Below are 20,858 nucleotides of genomic sequence, written 5' to 3'. Positions count from 1 at the left end.
AGAAAATTTACATAGAATCTCTGTGAGATTTAAACAGTCTTCATTGATGGCTCCTATTTAAAATGGGAGAACATGATTTTTAGTTATCAGCTGCCAAGACTGCATGGAATTAAAATGATCCAGAAGTCCACTCAAAAGCGTAGGTCTGCTTTTTAAACCCGGAACTCGGCTGTGGATTTTCTCCCTCTACTGACCTTTTCCTTTTGTGATTTTTCATATAGACCTTGCTCAATACTTCTGCAGCTATTTCAGTGTCCAAAGAGATATGTGGCCATGTTATGTGCTAACTTTAAATGTACTTTTATCTCAATGCTTTTCTTTCCAGTCAGGTGTTTTGTAATAACAAATAGTAACAAAGACTTTTTTTTTTTTTTTTTTAATTACTTAAGATATTCAGTGGCTTTTGTCTTCCTAGCGTCAGCAGTAACGTCAGAGGATTGTATCCAAGGAGCTAAATGTGCAGGACCCAGGGTCAGAGCAGCTGAATACACCAACCTCAGAAAACACAGACAATGAATTGCAAATGACACTCAAAACAAAACGAGGAAAAAAACCTTCACACAGAAAACTACAAAAGAACTCTACAGACACTGAATTGGCTTTCTGTACACACTGATCCTGCTTAACTGTGTGTGGTAACTAACCCAACGCTTCAGATACTCAGGGGCACAAAATAAAGGTTGTTTTTATGTTTTGTTTTATTTGTGGAGAGTGGTGTTATAAAAATAAAAATATTATTTCTTTCCTTTATGCTTATTCTTTATTTTTAAAAAAGCTTCACTAAGTGGAGATAGATGCAGCTCTTTGGTTTTAATCTTCAAACACATAAAGAGTGGCATTAGCGATGAAGTGATTAGTCTTCCCTTAATTCTACTGAAGGTTCTACACAAAAGGTATATTGTTTCAGCCGGGATTCACATCATGAAACAAAATGGTTTGGTAAACCCAATAGAAGTGATAGCCCTTTCATGACACCCAGGGTTCAGCACTGTATATTTCAACTTGTTAGTGAGTCAGAGGCACAAGCAGGACCTCAGCCTCCACTGCCACTGAGGATGAATGGGAAGGCAAAACTGATGAGCTGCTGTTTAGATTTTCCCACTGGGAATTATTCCCAACTGTCCAAGCCTTATATCATTCAGGTAAATGGTAGCAGAGCAACATGCTTTTATTTCTTCCCAGCTAGCCAAAGGGCAATATAAAAAACTGAAAAGTAATATGTCTACTCTCTATTCATAATAAAGAAATAGGATTCCTTAATCATCAAATTATGGTCAGCTCAGATGGTTGTCGGTTAGCAAGAAGCTGATTGCACTCTGACTGACCCCCAAAGGCAATGTAAAAACCTTCCCCTCTACACTTTCACAACTTCTTCATGAAGTTCCTTACATCCCTTAAAATTAGAGAACAGCAAATCATATTTATGTCATAGGCATATATCTATATAAAATTTACTATGTTTTAAATGATTTTAAAAAATCATTTCAAAAGTTTATAAGCAAATTTTTTTTTTTTTTTTTTTTTTGGTGTGGCGGGGCAGGCATTGGAATTCTCTCTGTATCATCTTCAAGACAAAACATAAACTCAATATACGGTACTTCCCAAATACACTTCTTCCATTCAATATCAGATAGCCACACTAAAGTACCAAGACTTCCCACTGAAATGCTTACATTTCCACTACCCTTGAAAAACACTCTTTCAAGGCCAAGCTCAGCTCTATCTTCCTCCTCTAATTTCTTTAGGCTCTGGCCGCTGATTTATTAAACATTCACTGAACTACACTGAATTACTGTTTTGTTGGTTTGGTCTCTCCTACTAGGCTGGGATCTCCTTAGGCACAGGACTCTGTCTCATCTGTTTTCAGGTTACACCCTTATATGGTATAGTCTTGCTCAACAAATGTGATGAATGGTTGGATGATGAATGGATAGACTGATAGATAAATTAGTAGATGGAGAGATGAAAAAAAGGAAAATATAAAGGAAGGAAAATGAACTCAGATTAGGTGTAGTAGTTTTAGGAGATGCAGAGGCAACTACAAGGATATAATGAGTTTAATGATTATCACCCAGACAAATCCTAGTTACATTCTAGCACATAATGTGCATCTTTATTTTCTCTCTGCCTCCTCCCTTCACCTTGAGTTTTTTTTGCTTTCTCCCATTTCTCTGAGTTAACAATTTAGATTTTGTAGAACTTTGTTCTTCATATTTACTTGCTTTTAATTCTGTGATATTTATTATATGTCACTCTGTTAAGGAAACAAGTTCAGAGCGATTTTCTGAAATTCTGTTTTAAATTTTAATCAGGACAGGGCTCCTGCAAGCACTGCAAGTTCCACAGGCAACTTTCAGGCATCACCAATGCCTGATAGAACCAAATACATGCTACTAGTGAAGAATAAAAATGTAAGTCTTTCCTGCAAGTATTTAAAATCAAGCTTGAGAAAGATATCTTACCCATGGCTTGTTTCCCCATGGCACACTGATAGGTGTTTCTTGGGGACTGGTTATGATGAGGATATGGGATCAGGCCAGCACAAACACCAAGAAGAGTGAAGGGTTCAATCTCCAAGTGGGTGGTATCTCTACCAATCAAAAATTAGACATCTGAGTCAAGCACTAAAATCAATGTCTCTTAAAGAGTATAAAAATATCTTTATCTAGTTCTCCCAGGAATTTATAAGATTGTACATTTTGATGCTAGCAAAACTGAAAAATAAAAACATACTTAAATAAAATACAATAAAACTTAAGAACTTAAAAATTTCTATTATTATAAAAACTGAATTAGTGATAGACATACAAGAAAAGGGAGACAGCATAGAATTGCATACATAAAAAATAAAGCATTATTATAACATACTATTAATATATAATATATAGAGAAACCAGTATGTTTAATACAGAAATACAGTATTAGTAATATGCATATGGATGGGTAGGCTGTCACATTATCAATGAGAAGGCTGTCACGTTAGAGAGGCACATACCCCCTTTAAGGACACTGTATGAGGACTAAAAGCATAATCACTCACTAACTATGGCTACTTTTTTTGAGGGGGAGGATAGTTAATGGGGATTGAACTCAGGGGCACTTGATCACTGAGCCACAACCCCAGCACTATTTTGTACTTGACTTAGAGACAGGGTCTCACTGAGTTGCTCAGTACCTCACTTTTGCTGAGTCTGGCTTTGAAATCGTGATCCTTCTGCCTTACCCTCTCAAGCCTCTGGGATTACAGGTGTATGTCACTGTGTCCAGCTAACTATGGCTACTTTGCACTTGAAATGTTAGGCCATTGTGACTGAGGAAATAAATTTTTTATTTTACTTATTTAAAAATTTGAAACAAATTTACATTTAAAAACTCAACTGATTATTTTTTTAAAAAATATTTATTTAGTTGTAGATAAACATACAGTATATTTATTTTTATGTGGTGCTGAGGATCGAACCCAGTGCCTCACACATTTGAGGCAAGCACTTTACCACTGAACTACAGCCCCAGCCCCTCAACTGATTATTTAAAACCTTCTAATTATGTTCACAGTAGCTTACATTTATGAATCTACTTTTGCAACTAAAATGTTATGAAATCAGATTACATTGAGTATTTCTGATGAAATTTAACATCCAAGATGAGATATGCACACTATAAATGCACATCAGATTTTGAACACTTGTAGTAGAAAAAAGAAAGTAAAATATTTTAGGATTCTTACACTGATTACATGTTGATGTGATAGTATTTTGAATATACTGAGTTAAGTTAAAATATTTATTATTAATTTCACCTGTTTCTTCTAACTTTTTAAATGTGGCTACTAGAAAATTTGAAGTTGTATCAGTGGCTTGCATTATATTTTTATTGGACAGTATTGCTATAGGTTTTAAGCAAAAGAGAAGAGTTCATCTCATAGGTGCCAGAATCTTAGTTACTTTCATAACACATTTCTGCAGAAAACCCAGTTTTTGATTAAATGACAAAGCACCTCAGATATTTCAATAGGAAGGAGGAGCCAAATTATTCTTAGGCCTTTGCTGACAGTAACAAGTATCACACTCAGAATCCATGGTCTTCTAACCTCAAGTGATTGGAAGGTGGAACCCTAACATTTCGGTGGTTGATAGTCCCATGGAGAGAAGTGATTTCAAGAAACTAGGTCCTAATCTGTCATAGAAATTTAGTTGTGATGTATCTGGCCCAAGATTTTCTACTTATTCATTTATCCATTCATTTTTCTTTTAATACTCATATATTAAAATATGTTCCTAGTGTGGTGAGAGTGGGTACTTTCTGAGTAGCTCTTGGTTGAAGAAATTGTTTTCCTTAGGACCTGGCAAAGCTCCATTCTGTCATTACCTTGGGCCTCCTGTCAGCAGGATAGGAAAGGGTTGTAGGTTTTGTTTTGTGTTTTCAAGAACATGGGCTTAAAGTTACATTTTATAGGACAGAATAAAACAGAGTTTATTTTAAATATTTATTCCATTAATAGCCAGGCTGACATTCCCCATGGAAATAAAACTACTTTTCAGATGTAAAGACTGAGTTGAGTTTAAAAGAGAAAACCAAAGGAAAACATCAAAGAATTTTTCTTTTATCAGGACAGCAACATATTCAAGATCACGTAGTTTCTAATAATTTTATGTGGTGCTAAACACTCTGAGTTCTAATTTTACAAAAAAGGAAAATTATTTACTTTAAAATCATAACCACCATAAGTTTCTGTTCTGAACAGGAGTTAGGAGATTTCTCTTCCAACGTGCATAAATTCACTTTAAATTAAAAGTAAATAACTTATTGCTTATAATTGGGGAAAAATTAGAAAAAAACCTAAATATTCTATTAACAGGGAACAAACTAAATAAACTACATATGTGAAGGAAGATACTCTAATAATAAACAGAAAAATAATAATTTATACATATATTCAAATACATATACATGCATTAATATGGAAAATGTCCAAAAGACACTATTAAGTTTAAAAGTTAAGCCACTGAAAACATGTTACCAGTGTCTTGAATATATGCATTGTGGGGGATCAGCTTATGTATTTTTATACTCATTTAGAAAAATATCTAGAAAACAAAGATCAAACTATTAGCACTATCTACTTGAGCAGAGTGGAGTCTGTTGGAATAAGGAAGGAAGGGAATTTATTGTTTTTACTTTATGCATTTCTACACTTCAAAAAACTTTATAAGTTCAATAATACAGCAATTTTTATATTTTTTAAATAAGATGAATTTTATGTGCGAAATAGTTCAATGATTGGGTAATCCTAATAGTCATAAGCATTTATAGCAATGAAAAAAGAGATTAAAAAAACTCAGCCTCAAACAAAAGACAAAAATAAAACTCAGCCTCATGAAGCTTACAGTGGAGGGGAAAAGACCACATACATATAAACTAGCAAGACACAACTTTTGCTCTATAGTAGTAAGACTAGAAAATAAACAGTATAAAAATTAAGCAGGGAACAGGGTATTTAGAGATAGAGGAGTTTCAATTTTAAAACAAGTTAGTCAGAAGACTCACAAAAAGGTGACACCTGGGTGAACCTGGAGATGAAACAGTGAATCCATGTAGGTGTGCGGGGGAGGGAAAGGGAGAGAAATTCTAGGCAGCAAAGGTGCTGAGGCACAGCATGCCAGGAGCATCTTCAGGAGAAGCCAGTGTGGGTGAAACTGACTGAGGGGAGGAAGAGGAGGCTGCTGCAGGATGAAAACAGCGTGGGCAGATGTGCAAGAACCTAAGGACTCTACGAAGAATTTCAGGGGATGTGAGAAGAGATGTGACATGAGCACACTATTCTATGAGGAACAGGCTGAATAGGGACACAGGGAACAATAGTCAGGAGACTTCTGCAAGAGTCCAGGCAAGCAATGACATGGACTAGGGTGGCAGACTGTGGTGGTAAGAGCCTGGATTGTGGGCGAATTTTGAAGGCTTACATTACAAGCCAAGGAAATGTTGTGGATATGGGCAGGGAGAGTAGCTGAACTGAAACCCACATTTTTAGCTTGAGTAACATGAAGGAGAAAACACTATGAGCATATTACCATCTCAAGTTCATCTCATGCTTAGAGATATCTTTATAGGGAATTCCTGCTCTGACAATAAGAATTCAGATGTCCACTGATAAAATTCTTTCTAGAAGAAAGAAATCCATTTTCGTGTAGCCTGATTAATTACTTCAATTTTTACAGTAATTAAATGTTAAAATCAGAAAAATGATTTCTTTCAGAAAAACACACACTAAATGCCACACGGCCTGGAAAGATAAGTAAGTCTAAAGATAAGTAAGTCTAAAGCAACTTCGTGGTACCTTTGATTGGGACAGTCACAGGTATGCTTCACGACACAACAGTGCACCTCTAACAGTTTTCTACTATAGGTGTACACGACAGAATGGGAGGACAATGGAAAGAAGGCAGTGTCTATGGTCAGAAAAGGTTTTAATTAAAGTTGCTACAGATTCTACTTACTTATTAATTGTATGTTCATAGAGTGCAATGTTACAATCATTTTCTTCATTCACATCTAAATATTCTACCAGACTCTCATGTAAGAAATCTTCAAAATTCCTGGGAAAATAATGATAAAAAGGGACATTACAAAAGAGCATTTTATTGAAACATTTTATATAACAACAGAAGATACTGGCTTTCACTTGGCCCAAGGCACCTTTCTCTCCCAGAATTAATATACTGAGATACTTGAAACAGGTTATTCTTGGATCACAGTGTGATCACCAATCACTGAGATAAAAACATTAAGTGTATCTGATTTTTGCTAATATGGTTTTCACTTGTAAAATATTTGACTTCAGAAACTCCACATAATGAAAGACCCACAGTATATACATCAATGTAAGTTCTTTTCTCACTAAAAACTTTTAGTGTAGAAATTACACCAAGACTTTCAATTTAACCTGGTAAGTATTTTACCATGTCCAAGCAACTTCATATGGAGAAAAAGACTTTTTTTTTTTAAACAGACTGGTATATTTGATGGGGAGGAATTAAGAGATCAAAAATGAAAATGTACTTTACTTAAAAGAACAACAAATCAAATAACATTATTTTTACTTCTGACCATTTACCTGTACCCCTGAGCCAGCTCTTCCATATGCTTATTTGTGACTGCTGGCTTCTGTTTCTTAACAATTATGTAAGGTCTAGGAAGGAAAAAAATAACAACTTAATAGTAATTTCACAGAAGAGTTATACCAGCAAGTAATATCTGTTTTAATGAAATAAGGGAAAATGTAGAAATGATCAAAGTTATTCATAGATTGCTTGAGAACACTAATTTTGGCATATATGACCACACAGGGGCCTCTACCTGCATGCACACAGGTGTTCTCTTAAACACAAATACACACCACCCACATACACACACAGTTTTAAATGAAAAGGCAACACAAAAACGATACTCAACAAAGTCTAGAAAGGAAATGAAAACTTTATGTCACATTGCATATTTTTTAAAACTCTAAATGTATCAGAGGGTCTTGGAACTCGCCACCCACAAGTAAGGGGAAACTGCTGTAAACCCATAAAGCTAGCTGGCAACAAAACACTATCACCAAGGGTAATGATGGCATTTGTTGTGAGGATATAATGATGAATACCCAGATGTTCTGGAACGGTCTGATTTAGGATAAGCATCACTGAGATAGACTAATAGGTTACTTTAATTATTCTTGACAAAAACAAGTGGCTCTACTTTTGCAAAGAATGAGGCTTCCTTACTCCATGATCTGCACTGGCATACTGGGTGGAAGGTAGAAAGAGCACTTGGGTAGATTAACCTGTAACTGTCAGTAGTGACTTGCCGAAGAGGGCTTCGCCACTGCGAGGAAACACTGACACAAAGGATGGCATGCAGCATGGAAACGTCAAGGGCCGTTGCTATTTGGACAGCAGCTCTCACATAGAGAAGCAAGAAACCAGTCGACACTTGTGCACTGTACCCTGAAGCCCAAATAACTATGTGAGGACTAATGAGCACTTTAAACTGTTAAGAAGAGGATCTGCATAATCACAAAAGGGGAACATGAGCTGTTGAAAAGTGAACTGGGTGAGCTTTTCATGAAAATCAACAGTACCTTGAAATTCTGGCTTATTCACTGGAGGGAAGCAGAGTGACCTGATATCACATGGGAGGGCTGCAGCATATCTCAGGTTAAGACTCAGAAGTGAAGGCAGACACAGGAATTGAAGAGAGAGATCACTAACTCAATAAAGCCCGCTATTTTTCCTGCCATATGTATTGTCTGCCTTTGTAAAATTACTGCTAAAAAAAAAAAAAAAAAACTAAAAAAAACTTGTTTTGTTTTAGAATATTCTTAATTATGCTGAATGTAACGAAAGAGAAAAATCATTTAAAAAGCCAACCTGGAACATGTCATTGTTTTTCCTGCCACTAATGAGGCCATGTTGTTAAGCACATTATATGTGATTAGCACCCTACAAGAACTTACCACACCTTGCCAGTTATTCTCAGGATAATCCTAGGAAGGCTTTACTATTTCCATTTTACAGCCAAGGAAACCAAGGCTCAGACTTGTATATTATACTCAGAGTCACACAAATCAATAACTGGCAAGATAAGATTGAACACATATCATTCTCAGGTATATTTAAGAGAAACTTATTCTTGCTAATTTAAGCAACATGGAATTTACTGGAAAAACTAAGAATTTACTGGACGGACAAGAATCAAAGAAAAAGGAGAAATGCTCAGGCATAGAAAGAACAGGAATCACAGCAGCTACAAGGATCCAGAAAGAAAGGAGTAATAGGCAGACTCTTGCATGGGGCACTGGCAGCATGTCAACTACTTGCCTCCCTTGATTTATTCTACTTGAATTCAACTGATGAATCTGATGAGGGAGTATGACTGGCTTCACATGGATCTCATACCTGACCTTTTGCTAGGCAAGGAAAGCCTTCCCACTGTATGCAGTAGGGAGGGGCAGTCCCCAAAGGAGAATATAGTATAACTAGAAGGAGAAAAGGATGAGGGACAGACAGACAATGGCAGTCCGCTCTTCCAGTTCTGCTTTCCAACTATTGCTAGCTCACTGCCTTATACCTAACATCATCAGGAGTTGAAAAATTAAAACTAGAAAATAAGTAAAGGCTTCTTAAACGCCATAATGACCTCAACTGATGCCCCTGCATGTCCCCCAAAGACCAGGTACTATATCATATTCATCACTGTACTTCCAGCTGCTGGACAGTACCTGTGCATAACAAATCCTTAATAAATATTTGCTGAATGAACAATATTAACCTACTTTCCATTAGTTCTAATGTAATTTTTTAAATTCTTGCTTTTCCTCAGCCTTTCTTCATTTCCCCTATACCCAACTAACACAATCCTATTAATCTTTTAAAGCAGTTTGTAGCAGTGGAATACAGAGGGTAAAATCATGACTGTTAGAGTCAAGGGACTTCTAAGGAATTCCCATTAAAAACTTGACTCCACCATTCTCTAGCTCTGGGTAAGTTACTCAGGAATACTTCATAGACTATCCCAATTTCCTCATTTGCTAAATGAAAATAATAATTCAACCTTATAGGGTTGAATGTAGTTAGAGCCTTATATATAAGTATATCCATTAAAATAATAAGTAGTGACTAACATTTATTAATAGTACAGTTGATTATCATTAATAATAATTATTTCTATTCTCCCAGCAGACTGAACTCTCTGAGGGCAACAATAGTCTCCCATTAATCTTTGAAACGTTTATTAACTGAATTAAATGTATCTTAACATTGAAGAAGGAAAAAGAAGCTTCAAAAATAAGTCAATTTATTTCAAAAGTTAATATAAAGAGACTCTTCTAGCAATATATACCTGCACAGTCTTCCTCCATCAGAGGAAATATAAACACACCGATCTGTAAGATTTGTTGAGATGGAAACAAATTCATTGATATATCCTGCTCTTCGCATCAGTCGAAATGTATTCACTAGCTTTTTATGATCTCGAATGACACCCAGAATGTTACCTAAGCAAAAGAAGTAAAAGAAGTAAGAAGAGGTAAGACAGGAACAAAATATAAACCTAATCTCATATAAAATATTTACCCAACACAGGAATACTGAATAGTCATTTGAAAATAGTTATTAACATGTGGCCATCCATAGGCTGAGGGAAGCAGCACAGGGAACAGTCAAGGCCAACCTGGGGCCCTGGAATCCAGGGCCAGTCCTATCACACACTGGCTGAGGAGCAGTGCAAGTGAATTTCACTGTTCTCATCTGCCAGCACAGTGTTGTGAGTGTACATGTGGGTCCACACCACCAGCGTGTACCCACTGGCTCTATCACTTCCAAGGGGAGATTAAGAAGATGAATGAGTTGAAAGTGCTGAGGATTCTGCCCCACACCTAGTGACTGCTCATCTGCTCAGCATCTATGAAATGAAGACACTGGGCTTTTCTCCCATTTTCAAGAGGATTCAGAGGCACCAGGACAGAGTACAGGCCAAGAGTTCATGCACTGTTAGCTTCTTGGATTTACTGGAGAAGGTAGATTGTTAACAGCCCTGTTGAGGTCCTGACTCTCCCTTGGCAGGCCCTACCTGCAAGGGTTAGTGGCTCCCTAATTGGGGAGAAGAGAAGGACATGACCTAAGTGGTCAGGGGTGAGCACATCAGGCAGGCACACAAACCACCAAGTCAAAAGGAGAAAGGACGGGCGCCCTACTGCCCAGCCTCTGGTGGGCTCTGAAGGAGGCAGGAAGAGGTATGTGAAAGTGGGTCAGAAGAAAGGGAACTTCTTGACACAGGCTGCTAACATATCCAGGATCAAATGGCTGAATACATTCAACTCACTGTAAGGGCTGACCTGGTTATTTTACAGGGTGACTCAGATATTTAAGGTACCATGCTGAACCTTATTCCACTGTAAATATGTTAGCAGCTGCAAGAGGGAGAAAGCAGTCAGTCTTTGCAGTGTTACCCTTCACTCACATAGCTGTGTCCTCTCAGAACTTTGGATAATGCAGCCAGTAGAATCACTGTCTTCCTTCCACCCTTAAATCAAGGTCCTTCTAGGCCCAGTGATTTAAATATAAGGATATTAATTGACTCCTTCCCTACTCCAACAGGTTATTAAGGATGAACATGTCTCTATAATATACCCACCATTGAGAAAGACGAGAAACACATTTGGGTAAGAGAGCTCTTCTCCACATAATAAATTCACATCTTCTACTCCCAAGTTACTGGCTAATTTAACAATGGGTCCATCTTCCATATCAGTTGTGATGTGTGTCATAAGGGCCAAATTTTTAACCAAACCGCAGGCCTAAAACATAAGACAATCATTTCTAAGAACGAATATTAGTACAGTGTGTGTCTGAAAATAGCTCACTACTCTGCTGGTGGCAATATAAAGCAGTATAACCTCGTAATGGACATTTTGGTAATTTTCAAAAAGAACTTAAAATGTACATGTCCTTTTGCCCAGAGAAATTTATACTCAGGTAACAAGAAAGGATGTAAAACAGATGTAGCCACATAAATGCTCAGCACAGTATATTTGCAATTACAGATAATGATACCATAAATGTACAAAAAAAGGAAAGAAACATTATAGAAACTATTTTTCCCAGAGAGTAGAATATCAAAGTCATTACAATGATATAATATAGGAAAAGAGTAAAGAAAAACAATAATAAATCTAGCTACACAAAAACAGAAAACTTCTGGCAGGAAAAGAGAGACTTTCTACAGAATAACTGGCCAGAACTCTATAAAGTTTTTTGGTCATGAGAGGCAAAGAAAGACTAAAGGACTGCTCCAGACTGAAAGGGACTCAGGAGGCATGGTGACTAAGGCAACAAATGACCTGGATCAGAAACAGACATTGTTGGGACAACTGGGGGAAATCTGAACAAGGTCTACAGTCTATCGCATTGTCACTAATGTTGATTTCATGAGGTCAATAACTGTGATAAGATTACATAAAATGCTCACATTGGGGAATCTAGGTGTAAGACTATGGAAAGTCTTTGTACTATTTTTGCATGTCAAATTATTTCATGATAAAAAAATAACAAGAACTTTTTGACTTTTATACAACCCCAAAAATCTACAACAAAATTATCAATAAGAAAAAACATAGCAAAAGCAGAAAACACTCAGGACACGGGTGACACCTAAAGACTGTAACTTCAATTCTTGGAAACCATTTTCTATATGCACAAAATAGCCACTTAGCCACTTAATAAAGTTAGCTGAAGGAATCTCTGAGAAACACAGTGCTCCAAAGCTCAAGATGTTTAACTCATGCAAATTTGAAAACTGTACCAATTTATGTGAATTACCATACTGGGAGAAGAGTTTTTAAAAATCACAAGTGCATAGAATCCTATTTTCTACCCCTCTCAAATCATAACATTTGTTATATTTTGGAACTGACATTTTTTTACTGGTCATAAATTAACTTATTTATTCATTCAGTATATATTTATGGGGCCTCCATTCTAAATGAGACTCCATGTTAGAAGCCTGAGGTACAATGGTAAACCTTCCTTCTTTGGAGGTTTGATTTAAAAGAAATGGAAGCAAGAGAAACTAACAATGGTAATGCAAAGGAGAAAGGGGTCATGTCACAGGGAGGAATGGGAGTAAGCCCCTTTGTTTGGCATTTAGGTAACGGCACTAAGTGAGTCAGAATTATCAGGTTTTGGACTGCACGTGCTTAGTTAGCTACACCTGAGTACACAATGTCCTCTAAGCACATCTGAAGGAAATAAAAAGCTATTCAAAAAGAAATCCATTTGAGCATCAAAAGATGAGGTAGAGAGGGAAGATTGGAGGGGAGGGGAGTGGGGATAGTAGGGGATAGGAAAGGTAGCAGAATACAACAGTAACTAATATGCCATTATGTAAAAATGTGAATGTGTAACCGATGTGATTCTGCAATTTGTATTTGGGGTAAAAATGGGAGTTCATAACCCACTTGAGTTAAATGTATGAAAGATGATATGTCATGAGCTTTGTAATGTTTTGAACAACCAATTAAAAAAAAAAAGTGATGGGTCTCTCAATTGTCCTTCAGGTTCTAATCCACTCTTCATATGACTGGTTCTTGGGATAAACTATAATAGGCAAAATCAATGTGGACCATGGATTTCTTTATCAAATACTTCTGCAGACACTGATTTTGAAATGATATTGATATAGTCTTAACAAATTACATCATTATTTCTTGCCAGATAAGTGGTTAATCTAAGAAAAAGACATGGGCTGGAGAATGAGAGCAGAAGAAGAATCCCCAGCCCCAGACTAGAACAAGTATGCCCTCTGACACTGTACACAGGTGCCTTACCTCTCCTTCAGGAGTGTCTGAAGGACAGAGCATTCCCCACTGAGATGGCTGGAGGGAGCGAGGACCACTCACTTTTCTGGTTTTTTCAAACTGGGAAGAGATTCTTGTCATCATGCCCAGTGCAGATATGTATGACAAGCGTGACAAGACTTGGGTCACACCTTGACGGTCCATTTTAAATCTCTTTAGAGACCAATTTCCCTGTAGAAAAATGACAGACATGAGACTACCAGTAACCCTTTCATATGCTGCCTGAATCTGAGGAGTCACTCTGAGAAGTTCAGAAGAGGAACTGCTTGCTCATAAAATTAAAGCCAGGATATTTATTTCTAAATCAAAATGTCACAATTAAAATTAAAACTTATGCAGCTACTTGCTGAGGCTTTCCAGGAATATGATGAACACAAACTATGTATAGCAACCATCTCAGAATGCTTCACTCTTTCAACCCTATCATGTCAGTGTAGTTGTCATCTGAAAAACTCACACGTGGAACATGTCAGTTTAACCCAAGGGTCCACTGGAGGCAATAAGTCAGCTGATCAAAGGTAAAATGAGTTTGAAGCTCAAAGAGATAATTTCATGTTGAAATACACTATTATTTGGATGTCTTCCAAAGTTAGTCTTAATTAGAGGAAAATACAGCAACAGAAAAATGACTCATAGCAGTTATTAGAAATAATGAATACACTGTAGCTTTCTTCATCAGGTCTGAGGAATCAAAAAATTATATATGTTCATATTTTTTTAAAAGAGAGAGAGAGATCGAGAGGAAGATGGCTGCGAAAGGAGTGCAGCACTCCCGTGTACTGCGTCACTGAGCAGGAAAAAGACAAGGTAGAATGGATAAAAGCTAGCTTGTTAGGAATTTCCAGCAAAATTGGGGTGCTCCGAAACCTAGAGGAAGGATTTCCATTGCATAAGGACCTGCTACTGGAGCTCAAACGCGAGAGATTTGTCCGCACGGAGGGTCACGCTGCGTATGCAGCAAATCGCACCGCGGCCAGAGTCTGCGGCGCTCGCTGGGAAACGACGGTAAGATAACAATGCAAAGATACAGCGCTACGGATTCTGCAGGCTCCCGCCAGCTGTGCAAATACTGTACTCAGAGCTGAATTCTGGGCTTGAGACGGGGAAGGAAGCCATCCAATTCGGTTCTCCACATTGGTCAGACCACAGAGGAAGCCAGCGACCACCATCTTGGAGAGCTGACGTCATCATCTGTTTTCTTTTTTTTTTTTTTGACTGTTCACAGCTCTTTCAGCTATAGATCAGCGGGGAAAACTTAAGGGCCCCTCCCAGCTCTCCTGTGAGCGCAATTGCCAGACCGAGGGCGGCACGGGAGCCGGTGGGAGCCGCGGCGGCGCTGGCACAGGAGCCGGCAGGAACCGCGCGGCGCGGGACTCCCAGCTACCGCTCCCACCAGTGCTGACAACTGAGGTCTCTTGCATCAGATACGGGGGCGTGGCTACCAGAAGGTAAGCAAATTTGCTGGGGGTTCTCAGCCCCAAGCTCTACAAACTTAGGGCCTGAGGGAGGCAAACAAGGAGAGTGTGCCCAGGCACTAATGAAACAGCTGCTCCACGCGTGTGCAAGGTAGGCGGAACTGTGACCACCGACAAAACAGGCCCAGTGGACTGCCAGACACATGGCTCAGATTGGGGAAGGGGCAGAGCCGCCGGGCGCCTGCAAGTTACGCAGACCTGCGAATCACCAGCAGATCAGGCCCAGCAACCGCGGAGCGGCAGAGCCACCCCCGGGCCTGCAAGGTAGGGGCACTTGCCACCCACCGGCAGGTCAGGCCCAACAATCTGCGGAGGGGTACAGCTGCCCCACGAGCCTGCTAGGTAGGCAGAACCCTGACCACCGACAGAGCAGGCCCAGAGGCCAGCCAGACACATCGCCCCGCCCCGGTTGGGGGAGGGGCAGAGCTGCCGGGCGCCTGCAAGTTAGGCAGACCTGCGACTCACCAGCAGATCAGGCCCAGCAACCACGGAGCAGCAGAGCCACCCCTGGGCCTGCAAGCTAGGTCCATTTGCCACCCACCGGCAGGTCAGGCCCAACAAACTGCGGAGGGGCACAGCTACCCCACGAGCCTGCTAGGTAGGCAGAACCCTGACCACCGACAGAACAGGCCCAGAGGCCGGCCAGACACATCGCCCCGCCCCGGTTGGGGGAGGGGCAGAGCCACCAGGCGCCTGCAAGGTAGGCAAACCTGCGTCTCACCAGCATATCAGGACCAGCAACCCGCGGAGCGGCAGAGCCACCCCCGGGCCTGCAAGGTAGGCGCACTTGCCACCCACCGGCAGGTCAGGCCCAACAAACTGTGGAGGGGCACAGCTGCCCCACGAGCCTGCTAGGTAGGCAGAACCCTGACCACCGACAGAACAGGCCCAGAGGCCGGCCAGACACATCGCCCCGCCCCGGTTGGGGGAGGGGCAGAGCCGCCGGGCGCCTGCAAGTTAGGCAGACCTGCGAATCACCAGCAGATCAGACCCAGCAACCGCGGAGCGGCAGAGCCACCCCTGGGCCTGCAAGATAGGCGCACTTGCCACCCACCGGCAGGTCAGGCCCAACAAACTGCGGAGGGGCACAGCTGCACCACGAGCCTGCTAGATAGGCAGAACCCTGACTACCGACAGAACAGGCCCAGAGGCCGGCCAGACACATCGCCCCGCCCCAGTTGGGGGAGGGGCAGAGTCGCCGGGCGCCTGCAAGTTACACAGACCTGCGACTCACCAACAGATCAGGCCCAGCAACCGCGGAGCGGCAGAGCCACCCCCGGGCCTGCAAGGTAGGCGCACTTGCCACACACCAGCAGGTCAGGCCCAACAAACTGCGGAGGGGCACAGCTGCCCCACGAGCCTGCTAGGTAGGCAGTACCCTGACCACCAACAGAACAGGCTCAGAGGACAGCCAGACACATCGCCCCGCCCCGGTTGGGGGAGGGGCAGAGCCGCCAGGCACCTGCAAGGTAGGCAAACCTGCGTCTCACCAGCATATCAGGCCCAGCAACCCGCGGAGCGGCAGAGCCACCCCCGGGCCTGCAAGGTAGGCGCACTTGCCACCCACCGGCAGGTTAGGCCCAGCAACTCTCGGAGGGACACAGCTGCTCCACGCACGTGAAAGGTAGGCGGAACCGTGACCACTGACAAAACAGGCCCAGTGGCCCGCCAGATACATCGCCCCGGTTGGGGGAGGGGCAGAGCCACCACCAGTGCCTTTTAGGTAGACAGACCTGCAACCGACAGACAGAACAGGCCTAGTGGCCAGCGGAGGGGCAAAGCCGCTGCTCACGCCTGCAAGGTAGGCGGACCTGTGACCACCGAAAGAACAGGCCCATCGAAAGTACAGGCACAGCGGCCTCCCGGCGTGGTAGGCACATTGCCTCAATTGGAGGAGGGGCAGAACCACCGCCAAAGCCTGCGAGGGAGACTTTGCAGCTATACAAGAGCAATATAAATATATAGGGGGAAAAATCAATAACACAACAGTTTCACCAAGCAGAAAGAAACGCGATCAATATGAAAAGACAAGGAAAGAAAGGACCACAAGCAATGCAGGTCAACTCAACTTTAGAAGAGGTAATATCTGCAGCAGATGGAATGTCGGATAAAGAATTCAGGTTATACATGCTTCAGATGATCTGGAGTCTCAAGGAAGACATTAGACAGCAAAATCAGACAATGAAAGACCACTTCGACCACTTTGACAATAAATTACATAAACAAATCCAAGAAGCAAAAGATCAATTATACAGGGAGATAGAGGTTATAAAAAACAAACAAACAGAAATCCTGGAAATGCAGGAAACAATAAACCAACTTAAAAACTCAATTGAGAATACTACCAGCAGAGTAGAACACTTAGAAGATAGAACATCAGACAATGAAGACAAAGTATTTCAACTGGAGAAGAACATAGACAGCTCAGCAAAGCTGTTAAGAAACCATGAGCAGAACATTCAAGAAATATGGGATAACATAAAGAGACCAAACTTAAGAGTCATTGGGATACAGGAAGGTACTGAGGTCCAAACCAAAGGAATGAGCAATCTATTCAACGAAATAATACGAGAAAACTTCCCAGACTTGAAGAACGAGACAGAATCCCAAATCCTAGAAGCCTACAGGACGCCGAATGTGCAAAATCATAAGAGATCCACACCTAGACACATTATAATGAAGATGCCCAACATACAGAATAAGGAGAGAATTTTAAAAGCTACAAGAGAAAGGAAGCAGATTACATTTAGGGGTAAACCAATCAGGATAACAGCTGATCTTTCAACACAGACTCTCAAAGCTAGAAGATCCTGGAATAACATATTTCAAACACTGAAAGAAAATGGGTTCCAACCAAGAATCGTGTATCCCGCGAAATTAAGCTTCAGGATGGAAGATGAAATTAAAACCTTCCATGATAAACAAAAGTTAAAAGAATTTGCAGCTAGAAAACCATCTCTTCAAAACATCCTCGGCAAAATATTACAGGAAGAGGAAATGGAAAATATCAATGAAAACCAACAGCGGGAGGTAGTACAGTAAAGGGGGGGGGGAAATCAAAGAGGAAAACAAACCATGTTTAGTAACATAAATAAACAAATATGGCTGGAAGAACAACCCATATCTCAATAATAACCCTAAATGTTAATGGCTTAAACTCACCAACTAAGAGACACAGGCTAGTAGAATGGATCACAAAACAAGACCCAACAATATGCTGCCTTCAGGAGACGCATTTGATAGGAAAAGACATACATAGACTGAAGGTGAAAGGTTGGGAAAAATCATATCACTCATACGGACTTCGGAAACAAGCAGGAGTGTCCATACTCATATCAAATAAAATAGATTTCAAGCCAAAGTTAATCAAAAGGGATGAAGAGGGACACTACATACTTCTCAAGGGAACCATACACCAACAAGACATAACAATCATAAATATATATGCCCCAAACAATGGTGCAGCTATGTTCATCAAACAAACTCTTCTCAAGTTCAAGAGTCTAATAGACCACCATACAATAATCATGGGAGACTTCAACACACCTCTCTCACCACTGGACAGATCTTCCAAACAAAAGTTGAATAAGGAAACTATAGAGCTCAATAACACAATTAATAACCTAGACTTAATTGACATATATAGAATATACCACCCAACATCAAGCAGTTACACTTTTTTCTCAGCAGCACATGGATCCTTCTCAAAAATAGATCATATATTATGTCACAGGGCAACTCTTAGACAATATAAAGGAGTAGAGATAATACCATGCATCTTATCTGACCATAATGGAATGAAATTGAAAATTAACGATAAAAGAAGTAAGGAAAAATCATGCATCACTTGGAGAATGAACAATAGGTTACTGAATGATCAATGGGTTATAGAAGATATCAAGGAGGAAATTAAAAAATACTTAGAGATAAATGAAAACACAGACACAACATATCGGAATCTATGGGACACATTGAAAGCAGTTCTAAGAGGAAAATTTATTGCTTGGAGTTCATTCCTTAGAAAAAGAAAAAACCAACAAATAAATGATCTAATACTTCAACTCAAAATCCTAGAAAAAGAAGAGCAAAACAACAGCAAAAGAAGTAGAAGACAAGAAATAATTAAAATCAGAGCTGAAATTAATGAAATCGAAACGAAAGAAACAATTGAAAAAATTGACAAAACTAAAAGTTGGTTCTTTGAAAAAATAAATAAAATCGACAGACCCTTAGCCACGCTAACGAAGTGAAGAAGAGAGAGAACTCAAATTACCAGCATACGGGATGAAAAAGGCAATATCACAACAGACACTTCAGAAATACAGAAGATTATCAGAAACTATTTTGAATCCTTATACTCCAATAAAATAGAAGATAGTGAAGGCATCGATAAATTTCTTAAGTCATATGATTTGCCCAGATTGAGTCAGGAGGATATTGACAACCTAAACAGACCAATATCAATTGAGGAAATAGAAGATACCATCAAAAGACTACCAACTAAGAAAAGCCCAGGACCGGATGGGTATACAGCAGAGTTTTACAAAACCTTTAAAGAGGAACTAATACCAATACTTTTCAAGCTATTTCAGGAAATAGAAAAAGAGGGAGAACTTCCAAATTCATTCTATGAGGCCAACATCACCCTGATTCCTAAACCAGACAAAGACACTTCAAAGAAAGAAAACTACAGACCAATATCTCTAATGAACCTAGATGCAAAAATCCTCAATAAACTTCTGGCGAACCGGATACAAAAACATATCAAAAAAATTGTGCACCATGATCAGGTAGGATTTATCCCTGGGATGCAAGGCTGGTTCAATATACGGAAATCAATAAATGTTATTCACCACATCAACAGGCTTAAAAATAAGAACCATATGATCATCTCCATAGATGCGGAAAAAGCATTCGACAAAGTACAGCATCCCTTTATGTTCAAAACTCTAGAAAAAATAGGGATAACAGGAACATACCTCAATATTGTAAAAGCAATCTATGCCAAGCCTCAGGCTAGCATCATTCTGAATGGAGAAAAACTGAAGGCATTCCCTCTAAAATCTGGAACAAGACAGGGATGCCCTCTCTCACCACTTCTGTTCAACATAGTTCTCGAATCACTGGCCAGAGCAATGAGACAGACGAAAGAAATTAAAGGCATAAAAATAGGAAAAGAAGAACTCAAATTATCACTATTTGCAGATGACATGATTCTATACCTAGCAGACCCAAAAGGGTCTACAAAGAAACTATTAGAGCTAATAAATGAATTCAGCAAAGTGGCAGGCTATAAAATCAACACGCATAAATCAAAGGCATTCCTGTATATCAGCGACAAATCCTCTGAAATGGAAATGAGGACAACCACCCCATTCACAATATCCTCAAAAAAAATAAAATACTTGGGAATCAACCTAACAAAAGAGGTGAAAGACTTATACAATGAAAACTACAGAACCCTAAAGAGAGAAATAGAAGAAGATCTTAGAAGATGGAAAAATATACCCTGTTCATGGATAGGTAGAAGTAACATCATCAAAATGGCGATATTACCAAAAGTTCTCTATAGGTTTAATGCAATGCCAATCAAAATCCCAACGGCATTTCTTGTAGAAATAGAGAAAGCAATCATGAAATTCATATGGAAAAATAAAAGACCCAGAATAGCAAAAACAATGCTAAGCAGGAAGTGTGAATCAGGCGGTATAGCTATACCAGACTTCAAACTATACTACAGAGCAATAGTAACAAAAACAGCATGGTACTGGTACCAAAACAGGCGGGTGGACCAATGGTACAGAATAGAGGACACAGAAACCAATCCACAAAACTACAACTATCTTATATTCGATAAAGGGGCTAAAAGCATGCAATGGAAGAAGGATAGCATCTTCAACAAATGGTGTTGGGAAAACTGGAAATCCATTTGCAACAAGATGAAACTGAATCCCTTTCTCTCGCCATGCACAAAAGTTAACTCAAAG

General features: G+C 39.9%; 1 protein-coding gene across 5 annotated transcripts in view; it reads right to left on the bottom strand.

The window, feature by feature from the left end:
• Polr3b (RNA polymerase III subunit B) overlaps window positions 1–20,858 on the bottom strand; it is a 174,172-nt gene that overhangs the window by 89,358 nt on the left and 63,956 nt on the right. For all 5 annotated transcript variants that reach the window (XM_077109324.1, XM_076855062.2, XM_076855063.2 and 2 more), the window contains 6 exons: window positions 13,367–13,567; window positions 11,176–11,338; window positions 9,883–10,036; window positions 7,115–7,189; window positions 6,498–6,596; window positions 2,463–2,590 (listed from right to left, as the gene is read on the bottom strand). In XM_077109324.1, the coding sequence (XP_076965439.1) occupies window positions 2,463–2,590; window positions 6,498–6,596; window positions 7,115–7,189; window positions 9,883–10,036; window positions 11,176–11,338; window positions 13,367–13,567 (820 nt within the window). The remainder of the gene's footprint in view (window positions 1–2,462; window positions 2,591–6,497; window positions 6,597–7,114; window positions 7,190–9,882; window positions 10,037–11,175; window positions 11,339–13,366; window positions 13,568–20,858) is intronic.

Source organism: Callospermophilus lateralis, chromosome 4, assembly GCF_048772815.1.
Source record: "Callospermophilus lateralis isolate mCalLat2 chromosome 4, mCalLat2.hap1, whole genome shotgun sequence".
In the NCBI taxonomy this organism is placed as follows: domain Eukaryota; kingdom Metazoa; phylum Chordata; class Mammalia; order Rodentia; family Sciuridae; genus Callospermophilus; species Callospermophilus lateralis.
Note: the sequence above shows the minus strand (reverse complement) of the source record. Positions and strands in the feature narration are given on the sequence as shown.